Raw genomic sequence first — 21983 nt, forward strand, 5'->3', positions numbered from 1 at the left:
GTTTAGATTATTATTAATATAATAATGGTTTACCTTAATGAATGCAAAGTACATAATTTGCATTATTATAATTAGCCTGCCAATGTTACTTTGCCTTCAAAATAAAGGGGGTGGGTCAGTTGCCTCATTCCAGTTTTACAGAACAATAAATTGAAACATAGCTAGAAGGGCCTGGTCTTGTTCTTTTAGCCCTAGAGGTGTTTGTTGATTGATCTCTCAGAGCGTCCTCAGTTCATGTTGGCCCAGTGGTTCATGCCTTGCCTTGGGAAGGAGGCCCTGACCCACCTGGGACTCTCTGATCTCACATTCTCTAAATTAGCTGTGTTTGCAAGTACAGGTTCTGAAAGAAATCATGCTGCAGACCACAAATAATTTTAATTATATTAAAAATGAAAAGGACAAATATCCCCCACTCCCAACAGAAGACCTATTTGCCCCTGTCCTGCAGATGTCTCTTCTCTATGATGCCACGGAGGTGGGAGAAATAGATTGTGTTTCCAGAGTTATTATTTATGTTCAAAATTGGGAGATAATGCTTTCAAATCTAAGCCAAGGCTTGTATCTTCTGAGCTTCAAGTGTGAATTTGAAATCAAACAATTTGTATGGAATGTATCATGCCTTGGCCTCCCTCCCATATCATTCCAATAATCCACCATCACAGTCATAGAATAGCTCCATCTTCGGTCCTTGTCACTCAAGATCGACTTTATAGAACCTGCAAAACAATGATACTCGGGTCAAGGAAAGTTTGTACGGGGAATAAGTGGGAACTTCATAAGAAATAATACCCATGTTTTTCAAAATGTCTCTTCCTTGCATAATGCTTAGCAACTAGAAAGAGCCCTATTGTAGCTACAGGAGGGGCCTGCCCACCCAGCAACAGCAGTGGATGGATGGGATGACTTAGGGGAAGAGAAAGAGAATGCTGAAAAAGTAAACCTATAAAACTGTGCATACCCTTTGACCCAGCAATATCACTACTAGGTCTATATTGCAAAGAGATCATTAAAAAGTGAAAAGGTAGGGGCAGCTAGTTGGTGCAGTGGATAGAGCACCAGCCTGGAGTCAGGAGAACCTGAATTCAAATCCGGCCTCAGATACTTAACACTTACTAGCTGTGTAACCCTGGGCAAATCACTTAACCCCAATTGCCTCACTTAAAAAAAAAAAAAAAGAAAAGGACCCACATGTACAAACATATTTATACCTGCTCTTTTATTTTTATTTCTTTTTATTTTGGGGGCAGGGCAATGAGAGTTAAGTGACTTGCCCAGGGTCACACAGCTAGTAAGTGTCAAATGTCTGAGGTCGGATTTGAACGCAGGTCTTCCTGAATCCAGGGCCAGTGCTTTATCCACTACACCACCTAGCTGCCCCATAGCTGTTTTTTTTGTGGTGGCAAAGAATTGGAAATTGAGGGGATGCCCATCAATTGGGGAATGGCTGAACAAGTTCTGGTATATGAATGTTATGGAATACTGTTGTGCTGTAAGAAATGATGAGCAGACAGATTTATTTTTTTCTTTTCTTTTTTTTGGGGGGGCAGGGCAATGAGGGTTAAGTGATATGCCCAGGGTCACACAGCTAGTAAGTGTCAAGTGTCTGAGGTCAGATTTGAATTCAGGTCCTCCTGAATCTAAGGCCACTGCTTTATCCACTGTGCCACCTAGCTGCCTCCAGGCAGGCAGATTTCATAAAAACCTGGAAAGACTTACATGAACTGATGGTGAATGAAGTGAACAGAACCAAGAGAACATTGTACATAGTAACAGCAACATTCTGTGATGATCAGTTATGATAGACTTAGCTCTTCTCAGACAGTTCCAAAAGACTCATGATGGGAAATGCTCTCTACATCCAGAAAAAGAACTATGGAGTCTGAATACAGATCAAAGCATATTATGTTCACTTTTGTTGTTTTTTTTTGTTTCTTTTTTCTTGTGATATTCCCTTTTGTTCTGATTCTTTTCTCACAACATAACTAATGTGGAAATATGTCTAACATGATTGTAATGTATAACCTAGATCAGATTCCTTGCTGGCTTCAAGAGCGGGGAGGGAAGGGAGGGAGGGAGAAAAATTTGGAACTCAAAATCTTACAAAAATGAATGTTGAAAAGGATCTTTACATGTAATTGGAAAAATAAAATAAAATACTATATTTAAAAGAAAAAGAAAAAGCCAAACCTTCTCTTCTGTTAAGCTGCGCTTGTTATTATTTGAATTAATATTCTTCATGTAGATGAGGGTGATGCTGTTGTCCTTCTCCCTAATGGCTGTGGAGCTGCCAGGGAACAGGAAGAAGCAGAAAAGTCTCCATTATGAAGAGGCAACAATAGGAAAAACCCATGGGGGAGGGGATATTAGGACCATGGAGGTGGCACCATTAAATCTTGGACTCTTTGACTGAGTAGATGGAATATTGCTTGTCCAGAATCCAAGTCCCTATGTCAATTCATGAAAAGGCTACAGTAGATCTGCCCTGAGACAGGAAAGTTAGGGGCCACACATCCTCCCCCAGGACCTCACCACCTCCCTGCTTCTGCTAATGCCCCAGTTCTGGTCAATACCAACAGTTCTGTGTCTTTGATCCAAAGTTAGTTGATAACCTGAAAGCTTAGGGTGGGGACCCGTCATAATTAGTTAATTAGTGCAGGTCATGCCTGGGCTTTGCTCTAAGAGCTTAGGGAGAGACTAGTATTTCCTCCACACCCACATCCACACCCACCTCCTGAAGCTCTTCCTGGTGGTACCCCACTGTTGTCAATCCCAGGGGTTCACTCACTTCCCTCCTATGTGTCCCACCCTTACCCTTCCCTGTCAGACAGTCCCCTGAGCATTCCTGGAAAAATATTTCTTCTCATGGCTCATGTGGGAGTAATTTGACATCCCTCCTGATGTTCATACCTTTCCGACATTCCAGAACTATCTGGCTTTTGTGGATCTGTAAGGAGATAAAGGTATCAGTCTCAGGGGACACAAGCCCAACCCAGGCCCACCAGACCTAATTTAGTGACTTTATTGGGACTTCCTTCTTGTTTATGTACAGCTTCCCTCTAAATCAGGGTTCTTACACTTTGTGTGTGTGTGTGTCCAAGACCCCTTTAGCAGTCTGGTAAAGCTATATACTCCTGAAAATAATGTTTTTAAAAGCATAAAATAAAATACTTAGGGTTACTAAGGAAATCAGTTATACTGAAATACAATGATCAAAATATTTAAAAAGAAAGAAACAAAAAATCAAGTTTATGGACCCTGGGTTAAGAACTCCTGCTTAAAGTTCTATCATTTCAATAAGCCCATCCAATATCAGACCCCTAGCTGAAAACTTGAAGAACATGGAACATATTCCTTACCAAACTTATGGATAGGCAAATGATTTATGAATAAACAAAAGATAGAGAGCAAAGTGAAGTATAAACTGGATAATTTTGATTGCATTAAATTAAAAAGTTCTTGTACAAATAAAGCAAATATATCAAAGAACATTATTTTTGTTTGTTTTTGCAGGGCAATGGGGGTTAAGTGACTTGCCCAGGGTCACACAGCTAGTAAGTGTCAAGTGTCTAAGGCCGGATTTGAACTCAGGTACTCCTGAATTCAGGGCCGGTGCTTTATCCACTGAGCCACCTAGCCGCCCAAATAAAGCAAATATAACTAAGATCAGAAAGAAAGCAGAAAATTGAGGGAAAATTTTATAGACAGTTTCTCAAATAAAGGTATCATATTTCAAATATATAAAGAACTTTGTAAAATCTATAAGAATATGAGTCATTCCCCAATTGGTAAATGGTAAAAAAATATGAATAGGCAGTTTTCCAGTGAAGAAATCAAAACAATTTATAATCATATGAAAAAACCACCCTAAATCATTTGGTGAGTATCATAATTTCCCTCAAATTTCTATGCAGCCTCCTTCTACTAAGTGGGGAAGTAACACAATGGAGCCCTTGTCCAAAGTCTCCCTTTGACTCTAAAGCATCATTAACCCCGTGCTAAGGGTCCAACTCCTAAGCATCAAGCAGAGGGACCAAGATATTCCAAGAGTTCATACCTTCTGACTCTTTATTTTTCTGACACTTGAACCTCAGGCTGACCACACTGACCAGGATAATCACTACAACCACCAGAATGACAATGAAGGTGATAACACCTGAAAAAGAAAGGGGGAGAAGAGAACCATCAGGCACTCTGCCAAGTGCTACATAGTCAGTCTCCTGGACCAATGAATCCCTAGAGTTCCTGATCTCTAGGCAGTATCCCTCAGACTACCATTCTCCATTCTTATGTATGTGTGTATGTGTATATAATATATATACACATACATGTGTGCATGTATACATGTATGTACACAATCTAGATGTGTCTCCATCACGTACCTTTGAGTACATATATACATACATGTACACATGTGTACAGAACAAGAAAAAAATGGAGGAAGAGAGAAACAGGAGAAGAAAGAGAGATAGGGAGAGAAAGGGAGAGAGAGAAAAAAGAGAGAGCAAGAGCAGTAAAGTAAAATTCAGGGTATGGTCAAGGAGCCCACTTCCCTCCTGAAAAACAAACAAAAAACTTGTAAGCCTTTCCAGGAATTCAGCTAAAACCTTAGGTGGCTAAAGTTTCTTATCATGTAATATTATTCATGTAAATATCATGTGATATTACCATGTAATAATTATTAATCATTAGAGCTGAAAGAGACTTTAGGTGGCCATCTAGTTCAACCACTTCATTTTTAAAAATCTTGTTAATACCAAAAATGTTTCTAATACATTGTTTTGATACAAAAGACATTTCCCTATGAATGCCTGTAAACCCAGCTCTTTTGAGACCAGAAAATGTATTGCTTTTGGTTTTTTTGTCATTCTGAACTTGAAAAATAATAACAAACCTGAAAATTTTTTTGTCCAAAGAACAATAAAGACTATTGTATATGAAACCTCAAATCTTATTATGTACAGCTTGATTTTTTTAAGTACATATGAAATTCTGCCAATTAGTTCCAAAAACTGTCCCGATTGTATGTTTCCCTCTGAACTTCCTTCTGTGTTCTCTTCTGTGAATTCTTTAGAAAGCTTCATTGAGGAAAAAAGTCTTCCTTTCTCAATTTTTTTTTTGTATCTATATCACTACCCTCCATCCTCTCCCCCTACCTCGACATTAAAAAACGATCAAAATTCTCCTTTGAAACAAGTATGCTTGAATAAAATACTCACATATTCTAGTCCATTACCTGTCAAGAGGTGGAAAGCGTGGCCTGTCCTCCAGGATTGTGCCAACCACCTTATTTAGTGGATAAGAAAACTGAAGCCTAGCACGGTGCCTCGATTTCTCCCAAGATCATACAGGAGGTAAGTGGCAGAGCCACTATTCAAACTCAGCTCCTTTGACTCCAGATCCCATTAAGGATATTATTTGAACCCAGGCCCCAAACTAAGATTGTCCTTGTCTTAGGATCTTCCTTCTCTACCCTTTTTCTCCTTCTCCTTTCTGACTTACCAAATGCTGCCACGGTAAGCACTGTCTCAGATGTTGGGGTGGGGAAGACAGGTTTTTCAGTTGTTCTCAGGTCCATTGTGGTTGATTTGGAGCTAATGTCTGAGGTTGTAACTAGGATAGAGTGAGAAAGGCAGTCAGTGAAAGAGATTGGCATATTCCTCCCAGAGGACGATTCTGGTCAAAAAGAGGGGCAAAAAGGGGGCAGCTAGGTGGCACAGTGGATAGAGCACCGGCCCTGGAGTCAGGAGTACCTGAGTTCAAATCCAGCCTCAGACACTTAACACTTACTAGCTGTGTGACCCTGGGCAAGTCACTTACCCCCAATTGCCTCACTTTAAAAAAAAAAAAAAAAAAGAGGGGCAAAAGGAACTCATGAACAACAGAATATCTCCCACTCCCTTCCCTCCCCCACGCAGAGTATCCTCAGATAAATCTCTTGTTTGAATCAAGATCAGATTCTCCATGATAATATGACATGGGGGTCATGACTGGTGGTTTTACAGAACCTGTTTCGTATTGAATCCACATTTCTTGTGGCATCTGCTCTGCAATCAGGATGCCTAACATTTCCCTCTCTCCTCTTCCTCTTTTTTTTGGGGGGGAGGCAGTGAGGGTTAAGTGACTTGCCCAGGGTCACACAGCTAGGAAGTGTCAAGTGTCTGAGGTCAGATTTGGACTCAGGTCCTCCTGAATCCAGAGTTGGTGCTTTATCTACTGTGCCACCTAGCTGCCCCTCCCCTTCCTCTTTTACAAGGCCCCCAAGACAGAGTCTGAGTGCCATAATGACAAGGACTTACAGGCATACCCCACCCCACCAACATTCCTGAGTGCAGCTAACCAGGTTAAAATGTAATCGAGAAATATTTAATAAAAATGCAATAGAACAGAAATGTTAACATGTGGTTTTCCATATGAAACCTCAGGGATTGGGTTCAGTGCCCCTGATTCTATGTGAATTTGACTCATGCCTGAGAGCACTGTGGGGTTAAGTGATTTGCCTTGGGCCTTGTAGCCAGGATATGTCAGAGGTGGGACTTGAACCTGGGTCTTCCTGGCTCTGAGATAAGCTCTCTAAACATTATGCCATGATGCCCTTTCTTGAGGCTTGAGGAGGGAAGGAAAAAAGAAAGTGGAATGATTTATCCACAGGTATAAATTTAATAGGTAAAGTTGTTTTTAAAAATGGTTGAGAGAGGAATAAGATGGCTTCAGGTCTTACTAAATAAGTGGAATTGTTTCTTGCCTCATTCCCTTCTAATTCCCTCTTCCTCACAAACTTATGATGTCGAGACACTGTACCGTGGGAAGTTACCACCAACGTCTTAAGAGTAGTGGTGTCAGGGGCAGCTAGGTGGCGCAGTGGATAGAGCTCTGACCCTGGAGTCAGGAGTACCTGAGTTCAAATCCGGCCTCAGACACTTAACACTTACTAGCTGTGTGACCCTGGGCAAGTCACTTAACCCCAATTGCCTCACTTAAAAGAAAAAAAAAAGAGTAGTGGTGTCAGACTCTAATAGAAACAAGGGGCATGTAAGGATCCCTGTAGGTAGGTGCATATTAACTTAGAAAACCATGTATTACTACTATCTATGTTCTATTATATTTTTATTTATCTTGTTAAATATGACCTAACTACGTTTTCATCTGGTTGGCTCTATTAGGGAATGTTGCAGCCTGCATGCCATGACCGGTTGGATACCTTGGGGTTTTTTGTTTTTTTGGTGAGGCAATTGGGGTTAAGTGACTTGTCCAGGGTCACACAGCTAGTAAGTGTCAAGGGTCTGAGGCTGGATTTGAACTCAGGTCCTCCTGACTCCAGGGTCGGTGCTCTACCCATTGTGCCACCTAGCTGCCACTGATACCTTGGTCTTAAAGTTAGGGCAGCCCTCACCCTCATTACTCAGCAGCTGGGGAAGACAAAGGAAATACTCCTATCTGCCTGCGACTGGAGATCTGTTCTTACTCTTTTAGTTTGGAACTCAGAGTTCATTTTCCCTTAGAAACATTGTTACTTATGGTGGTTAGGTTCTATATAACTCTGGGTCCTTGAGCTATACTGGGAATTCATGGGTGGGCTAGCCTGGGAACAAAAAACAGACATAGAGAATAAATTTAGAATACATTGTTACAGGGGGTGGTTAAGGTTTATAGAACTCTTGGCCCTTGAGCTACATTGAGAATTCAAAGACAGGCTGGCCCCAGAACAGAGAACAGACATAGACAAGAAGCTTTCTAATAGAAACATCAGTAGGTTGGAGACTTCTGTGCATGTTTCTTTTTCATCCTCCACAATGCCATGGGGCAGCATTATTATTGTGGAAGAAGCATTAGATTTGGAGTCAGAAAATTTAAGTCTTAATTCCCTCTCTGAAACTTACTATCCGTGTGACACTGAGCAGACCACTCCAGCACTCTAGACTTTAAAATTTCCTCATCTGTAAGATGGTGGTAGGGGTACAAGGAGGGTGAAATTAGATCAGGGAGTTTTAACCTGGGGCCTGTGAACCTGGTTTAAAAAAATTTCAACAACTGTATTTCAATAGAAATGCTCCCTGTTATATGTATTTGAAAACATTGTTCTGAGAAGGGCCCAAATGTTTCCCCAGGCTACCAAAGGGATCTACTACACATAAAAAGTTAAGAACAGAACTCTCGAACTCATGACATGATTGCTCCAAAAAACATCCAAATAACGCCATAGGAAAATGCCTAGAGCAGTAAAACTCACAGAAGAATGTGCTCAAATCATCTAACCAAGAACAGCTTGGAAGGTCAGAAGGAGGGAGCTGCTGTGCTAATACAAGAGTCGTGCCCAACCCCACAGTTATCCTGACACAGATCCAGTCCCAGGAAGGCCTCACCAGAGAAGGAGACCCCCAGAGCCTCTGAATCAGCTAAAGCACCAGTGTCATCTAGAACTAAGCTCACAGTCTGGTGAGAGGGCTGAGCCCTGGGCAGGGGGGAGGCTACAGGGGTCTATGCTGGTGCTGAGGCAGAACTTGGATTTTTCACCCCTGCTGAGAACCAGGAGGTAGGCTTGAATAGAATGGCCCAGGTCAGGGAGGCTCGTCGGAGCTAACAACCACAACACACAAAGCTGGTGATTAGCAAGTTGGTCTGGGGTCATGTAAGGACCAGGGAACAGGCCAGGAGAGTGAAGAACCTGATCCTCCTTAAATCATACCCTGGGACTTCTGAAGCTTGGGATACTGCAGCATGGAAACAGTGCCCCACTTTAAGGGGCTAAAAGTCAAGTAAAAGAAAGGCAAGATGAGCAGACAGAGAAAGGTGAGGACCATAGAAAGTTTCTTCAGTAACAAGGAAGACCAAGGGGCACCCTCAGAGGAAGATGTCAACATCAGGGCCCCTATATCTAAAGCTTCCAAGAAAAATATGAATTGGTCTCAGGCCATAGAGGTGCTCAAAAAGGACTTTGAAGATAAAGTTAGAGAAAAAGTTAAGAACACCTGTATTAGATGATCTATAAGGTTCTTCTAAGCTTTTAATCCTATGATCCACAAAATGTAGATGGGTAGCTTGGTGGTACAGTGGATAGCATGCTGGACCTGAAGTCAGGAAGACTCATCTTCCTGAGCTCAAATCTGGCCTCAGACACTTAGTAGCTGTGTGACCCTGGGCAAGTCACTTCACCCTGTTTGCCTCAGTTTCCTTATTTGTAAAATGAGCTGGAGAAGGAAATGGCAAACCACTCCGGTATCTTTGCCAAGAAAACCCCAAAAGGGATCCCAAAGAGTTGGACATGACTGAAATGACTCAACAACAACAGAGTATACAAGGTGCTTACTTTATAAATAGTAGGCACCAACTGGCAGCTAGGTGGATTAGTGGATAGAGTGCAAGGCCTGGAATCAAGAAGACTCATCTTAGATCAACTGTGGTACTTAACTCTTCTCAGCAATACAACGATCCAAGACCATGACAAAAGACTTACGGTGTAAAATGCTTTCCACATTCAGAAAAAGAACTATGGCGTCTGAATGCAGACTGAAGCATACTATTTTCACTTTTGTTGTTGCTTTTTTGTTATTGTTATTGTTTATTCTTTCCTTCATCTTTTCCCTTTTGTTTGATTAATGTGGAAATATGTTTAATATGATAGTAATGTATAACCTATATCAAATTGCTTGCTGGCCTTGGGAGGGGGGAGGGAAGGGAGGGTGGGAGAAAAATTTGGAACCAAAAAATCTATTTATATATAATTAAGAAAAAAATTTTAAAATAAATTAGTTAAATAAGACTCATCTTTGTGGGTTCAAGCCTGGCCTCAGACACTTATTGGCTGTGTGACACTGGTCAAGTCACTTAACGTTATTTGTCTCAGTTTCCTTATTTGTAAAATGAGTTGGAGAAGGGGCAGCTAGGTGGTGCAGTGGATAGAGCATTGGCCCTGGAGTCAGGAGTACCTGAGTTCAAGTCTGGCCTCAGACACTTAACACTTACTAGCTGTGTGACCCTGGGCAAGTCACTTAACCCCAATTGCCTCACTTAAAAAAAAAAAAAGATTAGGGGGCAGCTAGATGGAGCAGTGGTTAAAGCACCGGCCCTGGATTCAGGAGTACCTGAGTTCAAATCCGGCCTCAGACACTTGACACTTATTAGCTGTGTGACCCTGGGCAAGTCACTTAACCCCCATTGCAAAAAAAAAAAAAATGAGCTGGAGAAGGAAACAACAAACAACTCCAGTCTCTCTGCAAAGAAAACCCCAAATGGAGTCATGAAGAGTTGCACACAACTGAACAAGGCACCGGTTAATTATTGTTGGTTGATTTTCCTATCATTCATTATGCAACATTAAGTGTCAAACTGGGACAATTATCATCATAATGCAGGTTTCAAATTGCCTCAGTTCTTTACTCTGCATGTTTTCACCTCCTTTAAACTGCTACTCCAAACACCCATTGTGACACAGAGGGACCCAGGGTTTCCTGTAGGGGAGGACAAGCTGTGGTAGTGTCTACCAATTTAGAGAGGCTTAGAACGTCAGCTCCTTAAGGGCAGGACCAGGTTTTGGCCTTACTTTGTATCCTCAGTGCTCAGGACTGTTCTTGGCACATAGGAGGCACTTAATGACTATTGTTCTGGATGATGATGAAGTGTGGGCCCAGTGATGACTTGGGAGACTTCTTAGTTAAGTGAGGAGAGTTAGGCCAGGTTGGCCACAACATGACAGATTTTTTAAATGCAAAATTCTCAAAGAGCCTCTACAAAGGTATAGAAGGGCTATAAACTGTGTCCTTGGAGGGGACGTGCATGTCAGTGAAATTACAGGTCTCTTGGAGTATTAATGGGTATAGATGCTGGGTCTAAATAGTCACATTTGGACCAGTGGCATAACTGAATTCAGTCCAACAAAAATTTATCTCAGTTCTTCCTCTTTTCTCTCCACTTCCTCTTGCTCTGGAGTCCTTCTCCATCTAGGAAATGTGGTAGAAGGGAGGGTGGGGCCAAAGGGAGTTCCTTATATGCCATTGTCTCTTGTGATGACTATCTCATTATCAGGAGTTAGGGACTCACCTGCAGAAGTGGGCATCTGGGATCTGTCCCTGATTTTATAACTCAGGGCACTTGTACCTGTAGCATGAGGGAGAAGGAAGCCCAGTTATGATACAAGAGACAGCCAATATGGGAAGCACAGAGCCACAAGTCCAATGCACTATTCCTATCCTGGGTAGGATCCCACTCTTCAGAGCTGGGGCTGAGCCTTCCCCAATTTTTCTTTCCTTTCTATTATTCCATTTCCCCAGTTCCAGTCCCCTTCCCCTCCATCCCTTACAAATACTCCCAAGTCCCTGCTCCTTTCCCTTCAATATGACCAGCATTTTGTCTCTTCCCCACTCTGGCAGTTCCTCCTCCCCAACCCAGAACCACTTTCAGTGTCCCATATTCTAGGGCAACAGTGCCCAGGGTCAGGGCAGGGGGTTGGATCAAAATCCTAAATCTGAATCATTTAGTACCAATCAACCCCCACTTTGAGCCTGTGGTTACCTTGCCCTGAGGTGGCTCTTTGTGTCTGGGTCTTCGTGGTAGGGCCAAAGGGAGAAGACTGAAGAAGACTACGAAAAGTGGATGATCTTGGACTTGACGATTCGCCCCTCGTTGTGGTGACCAGTGTGGACATCCTCAAAGATTCTGTGAATACCAAGGCAGCATTTTGGGGAAATCTGAGAACCACAGGTAGATATCCCAGAAATGACCAAAGTTACTGCCCAGAAGCCTTTTAAGCTCTCCAGGATTAGTGGTTAGAAGTATGTGTGGGATGGGTCTTTATTTACCCCCATTAACTAATTCCTACCCCTCCCCAATGCTTAAGCCCCTTCTCCTCCTCCCCCTCAACTTTTCCCCATGCTGTCATACACCTTCTTTGACCAGCGAGGATAAGTTACTTGGCTCAGGCCCAAGCTCAGGCCCAGGCTAGATCTTATGTTTACCTGGGATGTCTGTGGTGGACTGAGGTGATGAGTGAGCTGTAAAGGTGGAAGGCTCATTACCTGGAATGATACATGTCAAATTAGTTTCAGGAAAAGGTAAGAATATGGTTGTCCTGGGGCAATCCTCCTACCCTGAGGGGCTTTAGAACCCTTGGTATTCTCTCACTTGAAAGCCTTAAAGAAAGCGGAACCAAGGTCCTGCTCTGCCTATAGTGTTGCCCCAAATCCTCTTCTTCACCTGTAAATTCAACCTGTGCTTTGGGAACCTGTCTCAATGCTAGCTACAACGCTGATGATTCATGAAACAGATAATCAAAGGCTGATATCAATCTTATTATGTCTCTCTGGGGTTTTTCCTCAGTAACTTCTCTTAGCCCTATCTCTTCACCTGTAAAATGGGTATAATGATATAAGCTACCTTAAAAGTCTGTTGTGAGGATCAAATGAGATAACTGTATGTGAGATTCTTTACAAATCATCAAGTTCTATCTAAATTATTATATTATTATTATTATTATTATTATTATTATTATTATTATTCTAAGTTTCAAAGAGCTTTCATTTCATCAGTTTGGGTACTTCCCTCACCTCTGTAAATCAAAACCTTCTTTGTAGATGAACTTCAGAGTTGCTTTGGCTGAAAAAGGAATTGCCCTGTTGTCAGCCTGGCTGCTACCCCCTTTTTTTTGTTTTTGTTTTTTTGGCAGGACAATGAGAGTTAAGTGACTTGCCCAGGGTCACACAGCTAGTAAGTATCAAGTGTCTGAGGCCAGATTTGAACTCAGGTCCTTCTGAATCCAGGGCATTTGCATTATCCACCATGCCACCTAGATGCCCCCTACCTTTTAAAAATTTAGCTGGGGGGGTAGTCATCATCTAAAAGATAGTCCAATGAAATAATATTTGTAAAGTGCTTAGCCCAGTGCCTGGCACATAGCAGCACTTTCAGCCGTCTTTTGTATATTGTTTTTCCTCAATAAATTGTAAGCTTCTTGAGGGCAGAAACTGTCTTTTTTTCCATATTTGTATCCTTAGCATTTAGCACAGTCCTTGGCACATAACAAGTGCTTAATAAATATTGACTGACTGACTAGGGTATGTATGTATGCACGCATGTGTGCATATGTGTATACACATGTAAATACATATTGACTACCTATTATACTATATATTGCATTTGTATTATACTACATATAATATATATACATGGTGAGCTAAAAGTCACGACATTCTAATAACTTTTTGAAAATTTTTTTTCTTTATTTTTTGCCATTTACAAGATTTGATTTTTTTTACATGTAATGTAAATTCATTTCCTATATATAATGCATATGATACTTTGGTATTATCAATTAAAAACAAAAAATATTTGGCCAACCCTATATATAAACACGCTAGCTATTATTGTTATTGTTATTATTATATATCATAGGGCCTAACCAAAATCCTATCTACCATCTTGGTAGGCCCTGACAGAAGCTGTTCATCAGCAAAGTCTTTGAGAACCCAGATTCATCTTTATTCCACAATGAGGTAGGACATCAGTGGATGTATTCAACTGATATTGAAATGAAATCCCTCTGCCCTTAGTCCTACCTCTTCTCTCCCTTAGTGTCCTCCTAAGCCAGTTTGAATTGGCCAAGTGTGAACCCCCCCCCACCTAGTTAGGATTGGTTTCTCTTGCTGCCCCTTTAGGGCTTCTGCAGTCCACTCATACCACCTCCAACCCTGGGGATCCTGTAATAACTCTTACGAGCTCCCTGCCAGTCTCTCTAATCCCTGGAGTGTTTTTGCCTTACCCTGCTGAAATCCAGGGCTCTGGACTCGTGTGCTTTGGGAGGAGCCACCTATAAGAATAAGCAAAGGATGATAAACCCCCCCAGTACCAGTGCCTGTTGGGTCCTGCCACAAGGAACTCAACCAATTTAGCCCTCTGAGCCCCCTGGCCAAAGGTAAAAAAGTAGACAAAACCCTACATGTGGAATTGGAAGATGTGAATTTGAATCCTGACTGAAAACTAATTCATTGTGGAATCACAGTTAATTCATTCACCGTTTCTCTAGGCCTTAGTGTCCCTATATGTAGCATAGAGAAAATCACCCTTATTCAGCCCCATAGAAAAGTGCTATGAGGATGAATGACAAATCTAGAAAGAATTGGGTGTAGAGTGCTTTGGGGTCCTCTCAGTCCATAGTCACCTCTCAGTCACAGTCTACCTCCCAATTGGGAGAGGCTGCTGATATGGTAAATTCAAGGTCTCCAAAACAGAGAAACCAGCTTAGCATAAGTGCTTCCATTTAGAAAACTGTTCTTGAAACCAGGGAATATGTCCTCCATTTTCTCTCCTGTGTTTTTGGTTGACTTTTCCTTGGTAATCATAAGATATTTCACTTTTCTATGCTCCGGAAAGTGTCACCCACTTAAGCTAACTTAATCTATGTGACCTTTAGGTGACCCTTAAGTATCTGTCCCTGATAGTCCTTCCCATCATTTAACAACCACAAGATGTCTCAGTTTTGGTGCTCAGGAAAGTCTGCACTCCAACAAGCATCCAGATGCCGATTTTTTGTCTACCTCCCTTCCTCCCCCACTCTCCCATTCCACTCCATTTCCCCCATGTTATAAGTTCTTCTTTTGATTTATTTGTAAAAATATTTACAGACCACAGAAATGTTTGGGCAATTTTGCAGACCATCTTTCAACGAGTCAGTTGATTTAATTAAAAAAAAAAAACTTTGAACAATCTGACCTACCAAATTATTATGAAACGTTACCAAATGAGATAATTAGCATAATGCTTGGCACATAATAGATAATAAATGCTTTTTTCCTCTCTACCTAACCAGACAGTGATCTTTATTTCTCACCTGGAAGGACTCTCTCTTCTCCTACAGGGAAGAGAAGCCCTGGAAAGGGTAAAGAATGTGGAAATTCCCCAACCTGGAGAGGATGCTGATCACCCAGATCCCTGAGAAACATTTCATGAATACCCTGTGTGTGTGTGTGTGTGTGTGTGTGTGTGTGTGTTACACAGGCAGACATACTGGGTTGTATTTGCCTCTGCACAAAAAGAACATTTCCTCATTTTACACAATGAAATCATCCTTGAAACATGCGAATAAGTTGAAAGGAAAACAACCTGGGGAAGTGGAACCACCCAGTTGGGGTTCCCTTCCTAAAGCCCAGACTGGGGCTGATGTCTGTTCTCTGGCCCAGGACTCCTGCTCCTTGGGCTACTCAGAGTTAAAGGAAGTTCCTGAGGGGCCACGTTTGGGGAACAGCGGCTGCCCAGCCCTGAGTGGGTGAGATCAGGGAGAAGGATCTGGGACTGAATGCCAGCATGCAGCTTGCCTGCTGTGTTTATTTTCTTTAAAGTGTTACCATCTTCCACTGGGCTTCCACTTGGCTTGCTGCATTGTTCCCAGCCTAGGTTCATCCAAACAATGAGGCTAGGTTTCCCAAGTCATCACCCCTCATTGCCAGAACTGTAGCCCCTTCCCTGGAGGGGAGTTGTATTAGGACAGGGGACAGAACTTCCTATCAGGAGGCAGTAAGTGGCATGACCTCAGAAGGACCCTACCAGCCCAAGGAGCTCCTTGATTCTAAGAATACACAATCAATCACTCAAACACAGATTCAACACATAATCAATGAGAATCATACCATGTACAAGGCACATTGGAGATCCTCTCCAACCTGGTTCCCACTGACTTTTCCTACCCTCTTGCTACTTTCACACACTCTACAATTAAAATGAAATGGAGGCAGTTAGGTGGCGCAGTGGATAAAGCACCAGCCCTGGAGTCAGGAGTACCTGAGTTCAAATCTGGCCTCAGACACTTGACACTTACTAGCTGTGACCATGGGCAAGTCACTTAACCCTCATTGCTCCACAAAAAAGCAAAAACAAACAAACAAACAATTAAACTGAAATGCCCATTATTTCCCAACCTTATCTCGTTCTGTTCCTTTGCTCATGCTGTCTTCCATATCTGGAACTGACTCCCCCCTTCCCTATCTCCACCTGTTGAAATCCCTCCCTTCCTTCAAGGCCCAGCTCAGGTGTCGCTTCCTCTGTTATCTTTCCCAGTGCCTCCAGCTGAAAGTAAACTTGACCATCCAATTTCTCACAGCACTCTTTCTGGATCTTTCTTTGCACTTAAATTTGGCCTTATGCTTATTTGTGTACATATCTTATTCTTCTCTTCATTGGACTATAAACTCCTTGAGGAAAGGGAACGCTTGTGCTGCTCTATTCCCAGTATCTACCACATGTATTCTTTAAGAGGGAAGTTCTTAACTAGGGGTCTCTGGATAAGTTTCAATTGATCTGTGAATTTGGATGAAGAAAATTTTAGTTTTCCTTTCATTAGCTGAAATTTGGCATTTCTGACTTAACTATTCTCAACAATACAATGATCCAAGACAATCCTAAAGGACGATGAAGCATACTATCCACCTCCAGAGAAAGAACTGATATTGATGGAACACAGATCGAAGCATGCTATTTTTCACTTTCTTTCATTTTTTTCTTTTATTCAAATTTTCTTATACAAAATGAGTAATATGGGGGGCAGCTAGGTGGTACAGTGGATAAAGCACCAGCCCTGGATTCAGGAGGACCTGAGTTCAAATATGGCCTCAGACACTTGATACTTACTAGCTGTAACCTTGGGCAAGTCACTTAACACTTATTGCCCCACAAAAAAAATGACTAATATGGTAATGTTTTAAATAATTGCACATGCATAACCTATATCTGATTGCTTACCACTTCAGGGAGGGGGGAGAGGAGGGAGGGAAGGAGGGATAAAAATTGGAACCCAATACTATAAATAAAAATGTTTATTACTTAAAAAAATTTGGCATTTCCTTAAATTAGGAAATTTTAAAAAATTATTCTTTGAAGTGGTCAATATGTGCTTCACCAGACTGCCAAAGGAGTCCGTGACATAGAAAAGTTAAGATCCTTTGCTCTCAAAAGTCATACTAAATTCAAAGCTGGAAGAGACTTTAGAATTCATGTAGTCCAGCATTCCCATTTTACATGACCGATCATTTAAGATGCATTTATTAAGTTGTTACTACATGCCAGGAACTATGATAGGAACTGGGGATAAAAATAGAAAAAATAAAACAATCCTTACTCTCAAAGACCTTACCTTTTAACATGGAAGACAACAAATACATATATAAGCAAACACAGCATAAACATAAAGAGAATCAATGCAAACACAAGGTAGTTAAATACAGGATAGTTAGAAGGGAAGGTACCAGCAGTAGTGAAATCACGAAAAACTTCATGTAGAAGATGATGTCTGAGCGAAGTCTTGAAGAAGAGAAGGATTTTATGAGACTGGTGAGGAGGAAGGACATTCCAGACATGGGGTACAGCCAAAGATATGGGGGTGGGGAATAGATAGCTGAATCACAGAGTGCAGGAGGAGAATGATGTTCAATGAGGCTGGAAAGATAAACTGAGACCAGGTTATGAAGGACTTCTTAACAGAATTTATCTTTTTTTTTTCTAGAAGTAATCGGGAGCCACTGGAGTTTATTAAATAGAAGTGGGAAATAGTCAGAGCTACACTTAATATGTATATATGTGTATAGATTGGAGTGGGAGACATTTGAGGCAGAGAAACCAATGAAGAGGCTGTTGTAATAATCTAGGCAAGAGGTGATTGTGGGGTGTGTGTTTGTGTTTGTGTGTGTAGAAGTAGTCAGATGTGTCAAACTGAGATATTTTAAGAGGTAGAAACAACAAGATTTGGCAACTGATTGGCTTTGTGAGGTGAGGTGAGTGAGGAGTCAAGGATAATGAAGATATGAACCTGGGAGATTAGAACAATGTTGGTATCTTGCAGAGAAATAGGAAAATCTGGGAGGGGAGTAGATTTATAGGAAAGATTATGAGTTGTTTTGGATATGTTGAGTTTGAGATGTTTCTGGAACATTCAGCTTGAAATATCTAATCTGTGATTTGTGATCTGGGCTCAAAGTTCAGGGGAAAGACTGGGACTAGATATATAAATCTGGGAGTTCTCTGCATAGAGATGATAACTAAACCTATGGGAGTTGATGAGATGAGGTGGTCAAGAGAGAAAGAGGGTGCATGGCAAAGAACTAGAAATCGAGGGCATGCCCACCAATCGGGGAATGGCTCAACAAGTTGTGGTATATAAATGTAATGGAATACTATTGTGCTGTAAGAAATGATGAGCAGGCAGATTTCAGAGAAACCTGGAAAGACTTAAGTGGACTGATGCTGAGTGAAGCAGCAGAACCAGGAGAACATTGTACACAGTAACAGAAACATTGTGTGATGATCAGCTGTGATGGACTTAGCTCTTCTCAGCAATGCAATGATCCAACATAATTCCAAAGGACTCATGATGGAAAATGCTCTTCACATCCAGAAAAAGAACTGTGGAATCTGAATGCTGATTGAACCACACCATTTCTACTTTTTTGGTTTTTTTCTTTTCTGAGATTTTCCCCTTTTGTTCTGATTCTTCTTTCACATTTCACAACTAATGTGGAAATGTTTAATATGATTGCACATATATAACCTATATCAGATTGCTTTCTGTCTTGGGGAGGGGGGAGGAAAGGGATGGAGGGAGAAAAATTTGGAACTCAAAATCTTATAAAAACAAATGTTGAAAACTATCTTTACATGTAACTGGAAAAAATAAAATACTATTAAGATTGGATAAAATATTTTAAAAGAAAGAAAGAAAGAGAGTGCAGAGAAGGAAGAGAAGTGGGCCCAGGACAAAGTTTGGGGAAGGTAGAAAAACTGAGATCAGTTAAGTGACCTGCTCAAGGTCATACAGGTAGTAAATAATAAATATGGTGTCTGTATTCAGGTTCTTTGCATCTAAAGACAACACTCGGGCAGCTAGGTGGTGCAGTGGATAGAGCACTGGCCCTAGAGTCAGGAGTACCTGAGTTCAAATCCTGCCTCAGACACTTAACACTTACTAGCTGTGTGACCCTGGGCAAGTCACTTAACCCCAATTGCCTCACCCCCCCCCAAAAAAAAAAGATTAAAGGAACAAAGTATACCTCCCCCTACCTTTTTCCTATGGGTAGTTAGGGTCTTGGGAAGATTACTTCCAAAGCCATGATGATCTAGCCCTTATGCACCTTATTACAACCACTTTTTTTCCTGTGGCTGTCAATGGGTTCTGTCTATGATGGATGCAAGAGAATGGAGTCCAGCTCTGAACATTAGGGTGCCACTAGATAAATATACCCTTGGCTAATCATCAACCACTCTGCCATTATTCCCCTTGCCCAGAGCCAGGAAAGGAGGGATGATGGTGTTAGACTGGAAGAATTCTAATATTTCCCTGAATCCTGATAACACGCTAGCAGAAGCTGACTTTTTAATGTCATTGCACAAATCTATAAATATTATATACTTGTCCCAGATAGAACTCCTGCTTATTCCCAGGCCCATCCCCAACAGAAGTTCAAGGACAGGGGCAGCTAGGTGGTGCAGTGGATAGAGCAACGGCCCTGGATTCAGGAGGACCTGAGTTCAAATCCGGCCTCAGACACTTGACACTTACTAGCTGTGTGACCCTGGGCAAATCACTTAACCCCAATTGCCTCACAAAAGAAGAAGAAGAAGAAGTTCAAGGACAGAGCAACAAGAGTCAGCTGATGTAGCAAACCACCTAACCACTTCTGTTATCTCCAACTTCCCCCTTTAGCAGCTCTCTAGTCTTCCCAAAGCCTCCCAGATGCCTGCCACCCAGGGCTGGAAATGAGGATGCCACCCTGAATCTAGTGAAGCCTAGCGAATAAGGCACAGTTTGTGGCCCTACGTCATATGGTGGAGAGCAATGTGACTCTCCCATTGTACCCCTAGCCCCTAGAGCTTGTAGAGAAGAATCTGGCCTCTCCCGTCTTCCACTGGGCCCGTCTACCTGGAGACCAAGCCACTGGACATAATATTTGATAGTGGAAAGAACAAACGGGGCAGATTCTCCCAGGAATATGGGCCCAGTTGCCTGGAAGAGGGTTTCTCTAGAATGCTTCCCCTTTAAGCACCGACTGCCCAGCCCCTCGATTTAATGTGGGAGTGGGGCGGAGGAGGGATTAAAGGGCAATTCCTGGACTTGTGAGTCACAGTCTCAAGGACCTCTCTCAGTTCCCAGCAATGGCTCCCTAATTAGGAAGCCACTAATGCCCTAACTAGCTGTTCACAAGAAGCAGGGGAAAACAGAGTGGTTTTATTCTTGTCTCTGTGATATTGACTCTTCTTTATCATTAAACCGGGGCTCTCTAGAGGTCATCACATCCATCCTCCTTCCTCCATAAAGACCGCCGCTCCTCTAGCCCAAGATCAGAAAAATGAATTCTCTTCTTGAAGAACTCCAGGGAAGCTGACTTGGTGGCCTTGTTTCACGGTCTCCCTTAGTGTCTGATTCAAAGGGTTAGTCACCAAGGTCTTCCTCCTAACCCTAGACCCTCCTGCTGTGCTTCCTGGAAGCATGAAACCTCCCATCAAAATTGATTAGTTCTCAGATCAAAGAAAAAACATGGTACCTTGAACTTTGGGAGACAAAGAGGATTTGGTGTTGAAGAGATTCATAATAGGTTCTGCATTTAGGACAAAGGAAAGGTGTAGCCTCATCTACCAACCAAACATCCTAGGAGCTTCCCAGTCACCAGGGGCTGTGATGTCCTGATGTTAAACACTTGGGTCCTTATTCCCCAGGACCATTATTACTAAGGCTATAAATATCACCTCAACCTCCTCTCAGTAATCAATTTAGAGTTATGATTTGTGGGAGAGGGGGAGGGCAAGGGAAAGGCCATTCCCCCTTCCCACCCTCCCTCTCACCTCAGGAATGGAGTTATTTAGCTTTGGAGCAAACTCTAGAAAGTGTATACTGCTGACCACATGCCTTTGGGCAGGGAAAAACAATCTTTTTCACTGTTTGGAAGTCCAGACATGGGGCTTACTGACCAGGGGCTCAGGTTTCTTCAGCTTTCTCTCTCCTGGGTAGGGTCATCAGGACAGGGTTTCCCGCCTCTGCATATGACCTTGGGAATGTGCCCTACATGTCCACAGTTATCACCCAATAGTGATCGGATTCCTGGGCTTCTCCTTTGGAGGAAAAATGTGAGATTTTTTTTTTTCTTGGATGAATGAAATGGGTGTGATTCTCTAGGATATATGAGGACCACCCTCCCGAGACTCTCGGATTATCAATGCTGAGAGGAAGAAAAAAAAAAGCATTCCTTACCTTGGAACAGAATGTAACTTAGGATCCCCAAACATAGCTGAGCTCTGATTGTGCTCATATCCACTGGTCCTGCGGCTGTTCAGCTCAAGGGAAGCTCTGTCCATAATGAGGAGAGAGGGAGTGCTGGGGTGGGGCTGGGATTGGGGGTAGCTGGCTCTCTGGGAGCTTCCTGTCAAAGAATAGAAGGAAACAGATTGGATCCAAGGGGGGGTGGGGGGAATGGAAGGGGGTGGGTTCCATTAGCCTTTGCTAATCCAGCCTGTAGCTAGAAGGATGCAAGGCATTGTTGGTCAAAAACTGAGCCCCCAGAGATGGGGTAGAGGGAGACATTTTCATGAAGACTAGTAACCCAAATACCCACTCTATTCTCTCTTGTGTGTCAAATTCTCCACCATTTTGCCTTTGACATCTAATCCAGACGGGAAATTCTTCTTGCTATCTATACCCAAACCCTCCCATGACTTTTTCAATCTAGGTCTTCTTGTTCTGGGGCTCTGTTCTTTCACAAATTCATTGCCTCCACTCCAAAGCCCCAACTTTCTGCAGGGATAGAATTATCACGACCCCTTTCCCCTTGTCTTAGAAATTACAACATAGGGGCAGCTGGGTGGTGCAGTGGATAGAGCACTGGCCCTGGAATCAGGAGTATCTGGGTTCAAATCCAACCTCAGACACTTAACACTTACTAGCTGTGTGATCCTGGGCAAGTCACTTAACTCCAATTGCCTCACTTTAAAAAAAAAGAAAGAAAGAAAGAAATTGCAACATA

The 21983-nt window shown here is 42.2% G+C and overlaps 1 protein-coding gene across 2 annotated transcripts; it reads right to left on the reverse strand.

Annotated features, from left to right (window-relative positions):
* Positions 1 to 368: 368 nt before the first annotated feature.
* ECSCR (endothelial cell surface expressed chemotaxis and apoptosis regulator) lies at positions 369 to 21324 on the reverse strand. 2 transcript variants are annotated; one of them, XM_043988268.1, is made up of 10 exons: positions 21215 to 21324; positions 13748 to 13795; positions 11949 to 12008; positions 11506 to 11649; positions 11035 to 11091; positions 5500 to 5610; positions 4055 to 4153; positions 2908 to 2944; positions 2188 to 2284; positions 369 to 716 (listed from the first exon to the last, which is right to left on the reverse strand). In XM_043988268.1, the coding sequence occupies exons 1-10, from the start codon at positions 21270 to 21272 to the stop codon at positions 708 to 710; spliced, it is 720 nt and encodes a 239-aa protein (XP_043844203.1). In that variant the 5' UTR covers positions 21273 to 21324; the 3' UTR covers positions 369 to 707. The 2 variants fall into 2 exon arrangements, with proteins under 2 accessions (XP_043844203.1, XP_043844204.1); XM_043988269.1 differs by lacking the exon at positions 13748 to 13795 and having other exon boundaries at positions 21215 to 21286.
* Between the last annotated feature and the right edge of the window lie 659 nt (positions 21325 to 21983).

This window comes from Dromiciops gliroides, chromosome 2, assembly GCF_019393635.1.
Source record: "Dromiciops gliroides isolate mDroGli1 chromosome 2, mDroGli1.pri, whole genome shotgun sequence".
Lineage (NCBI taxonomy): Eukaryota > Metazoa > Chordata > Mammalia > Microbiotheria > Microbiotheriidae > Dromiciops > Dromiciops gliroides.

Coding starts and splice junctions, on each gene's coding strand:
- ECSCR (XM_043988268.1), bottom strand. CDS start 21,272: ATGAGCACAATCAGAGCTCAGCTATGTTTGGGGATCCTAAGTTACATT. Junction 11,650..11,948: donor GTCCACCACAGACATCCCAG/GTAAACATAAGA, acceptor TGGTATTCACAG/AATCTTTGAGGATGTCCACA. Junction 4,154..5,499: donor GCTTACCGTGGCAGCATTTG/GTAAGTCAGAAA, acceptor TTTCTTTTTCAG/GTGTTATCACCTTCATTGTC.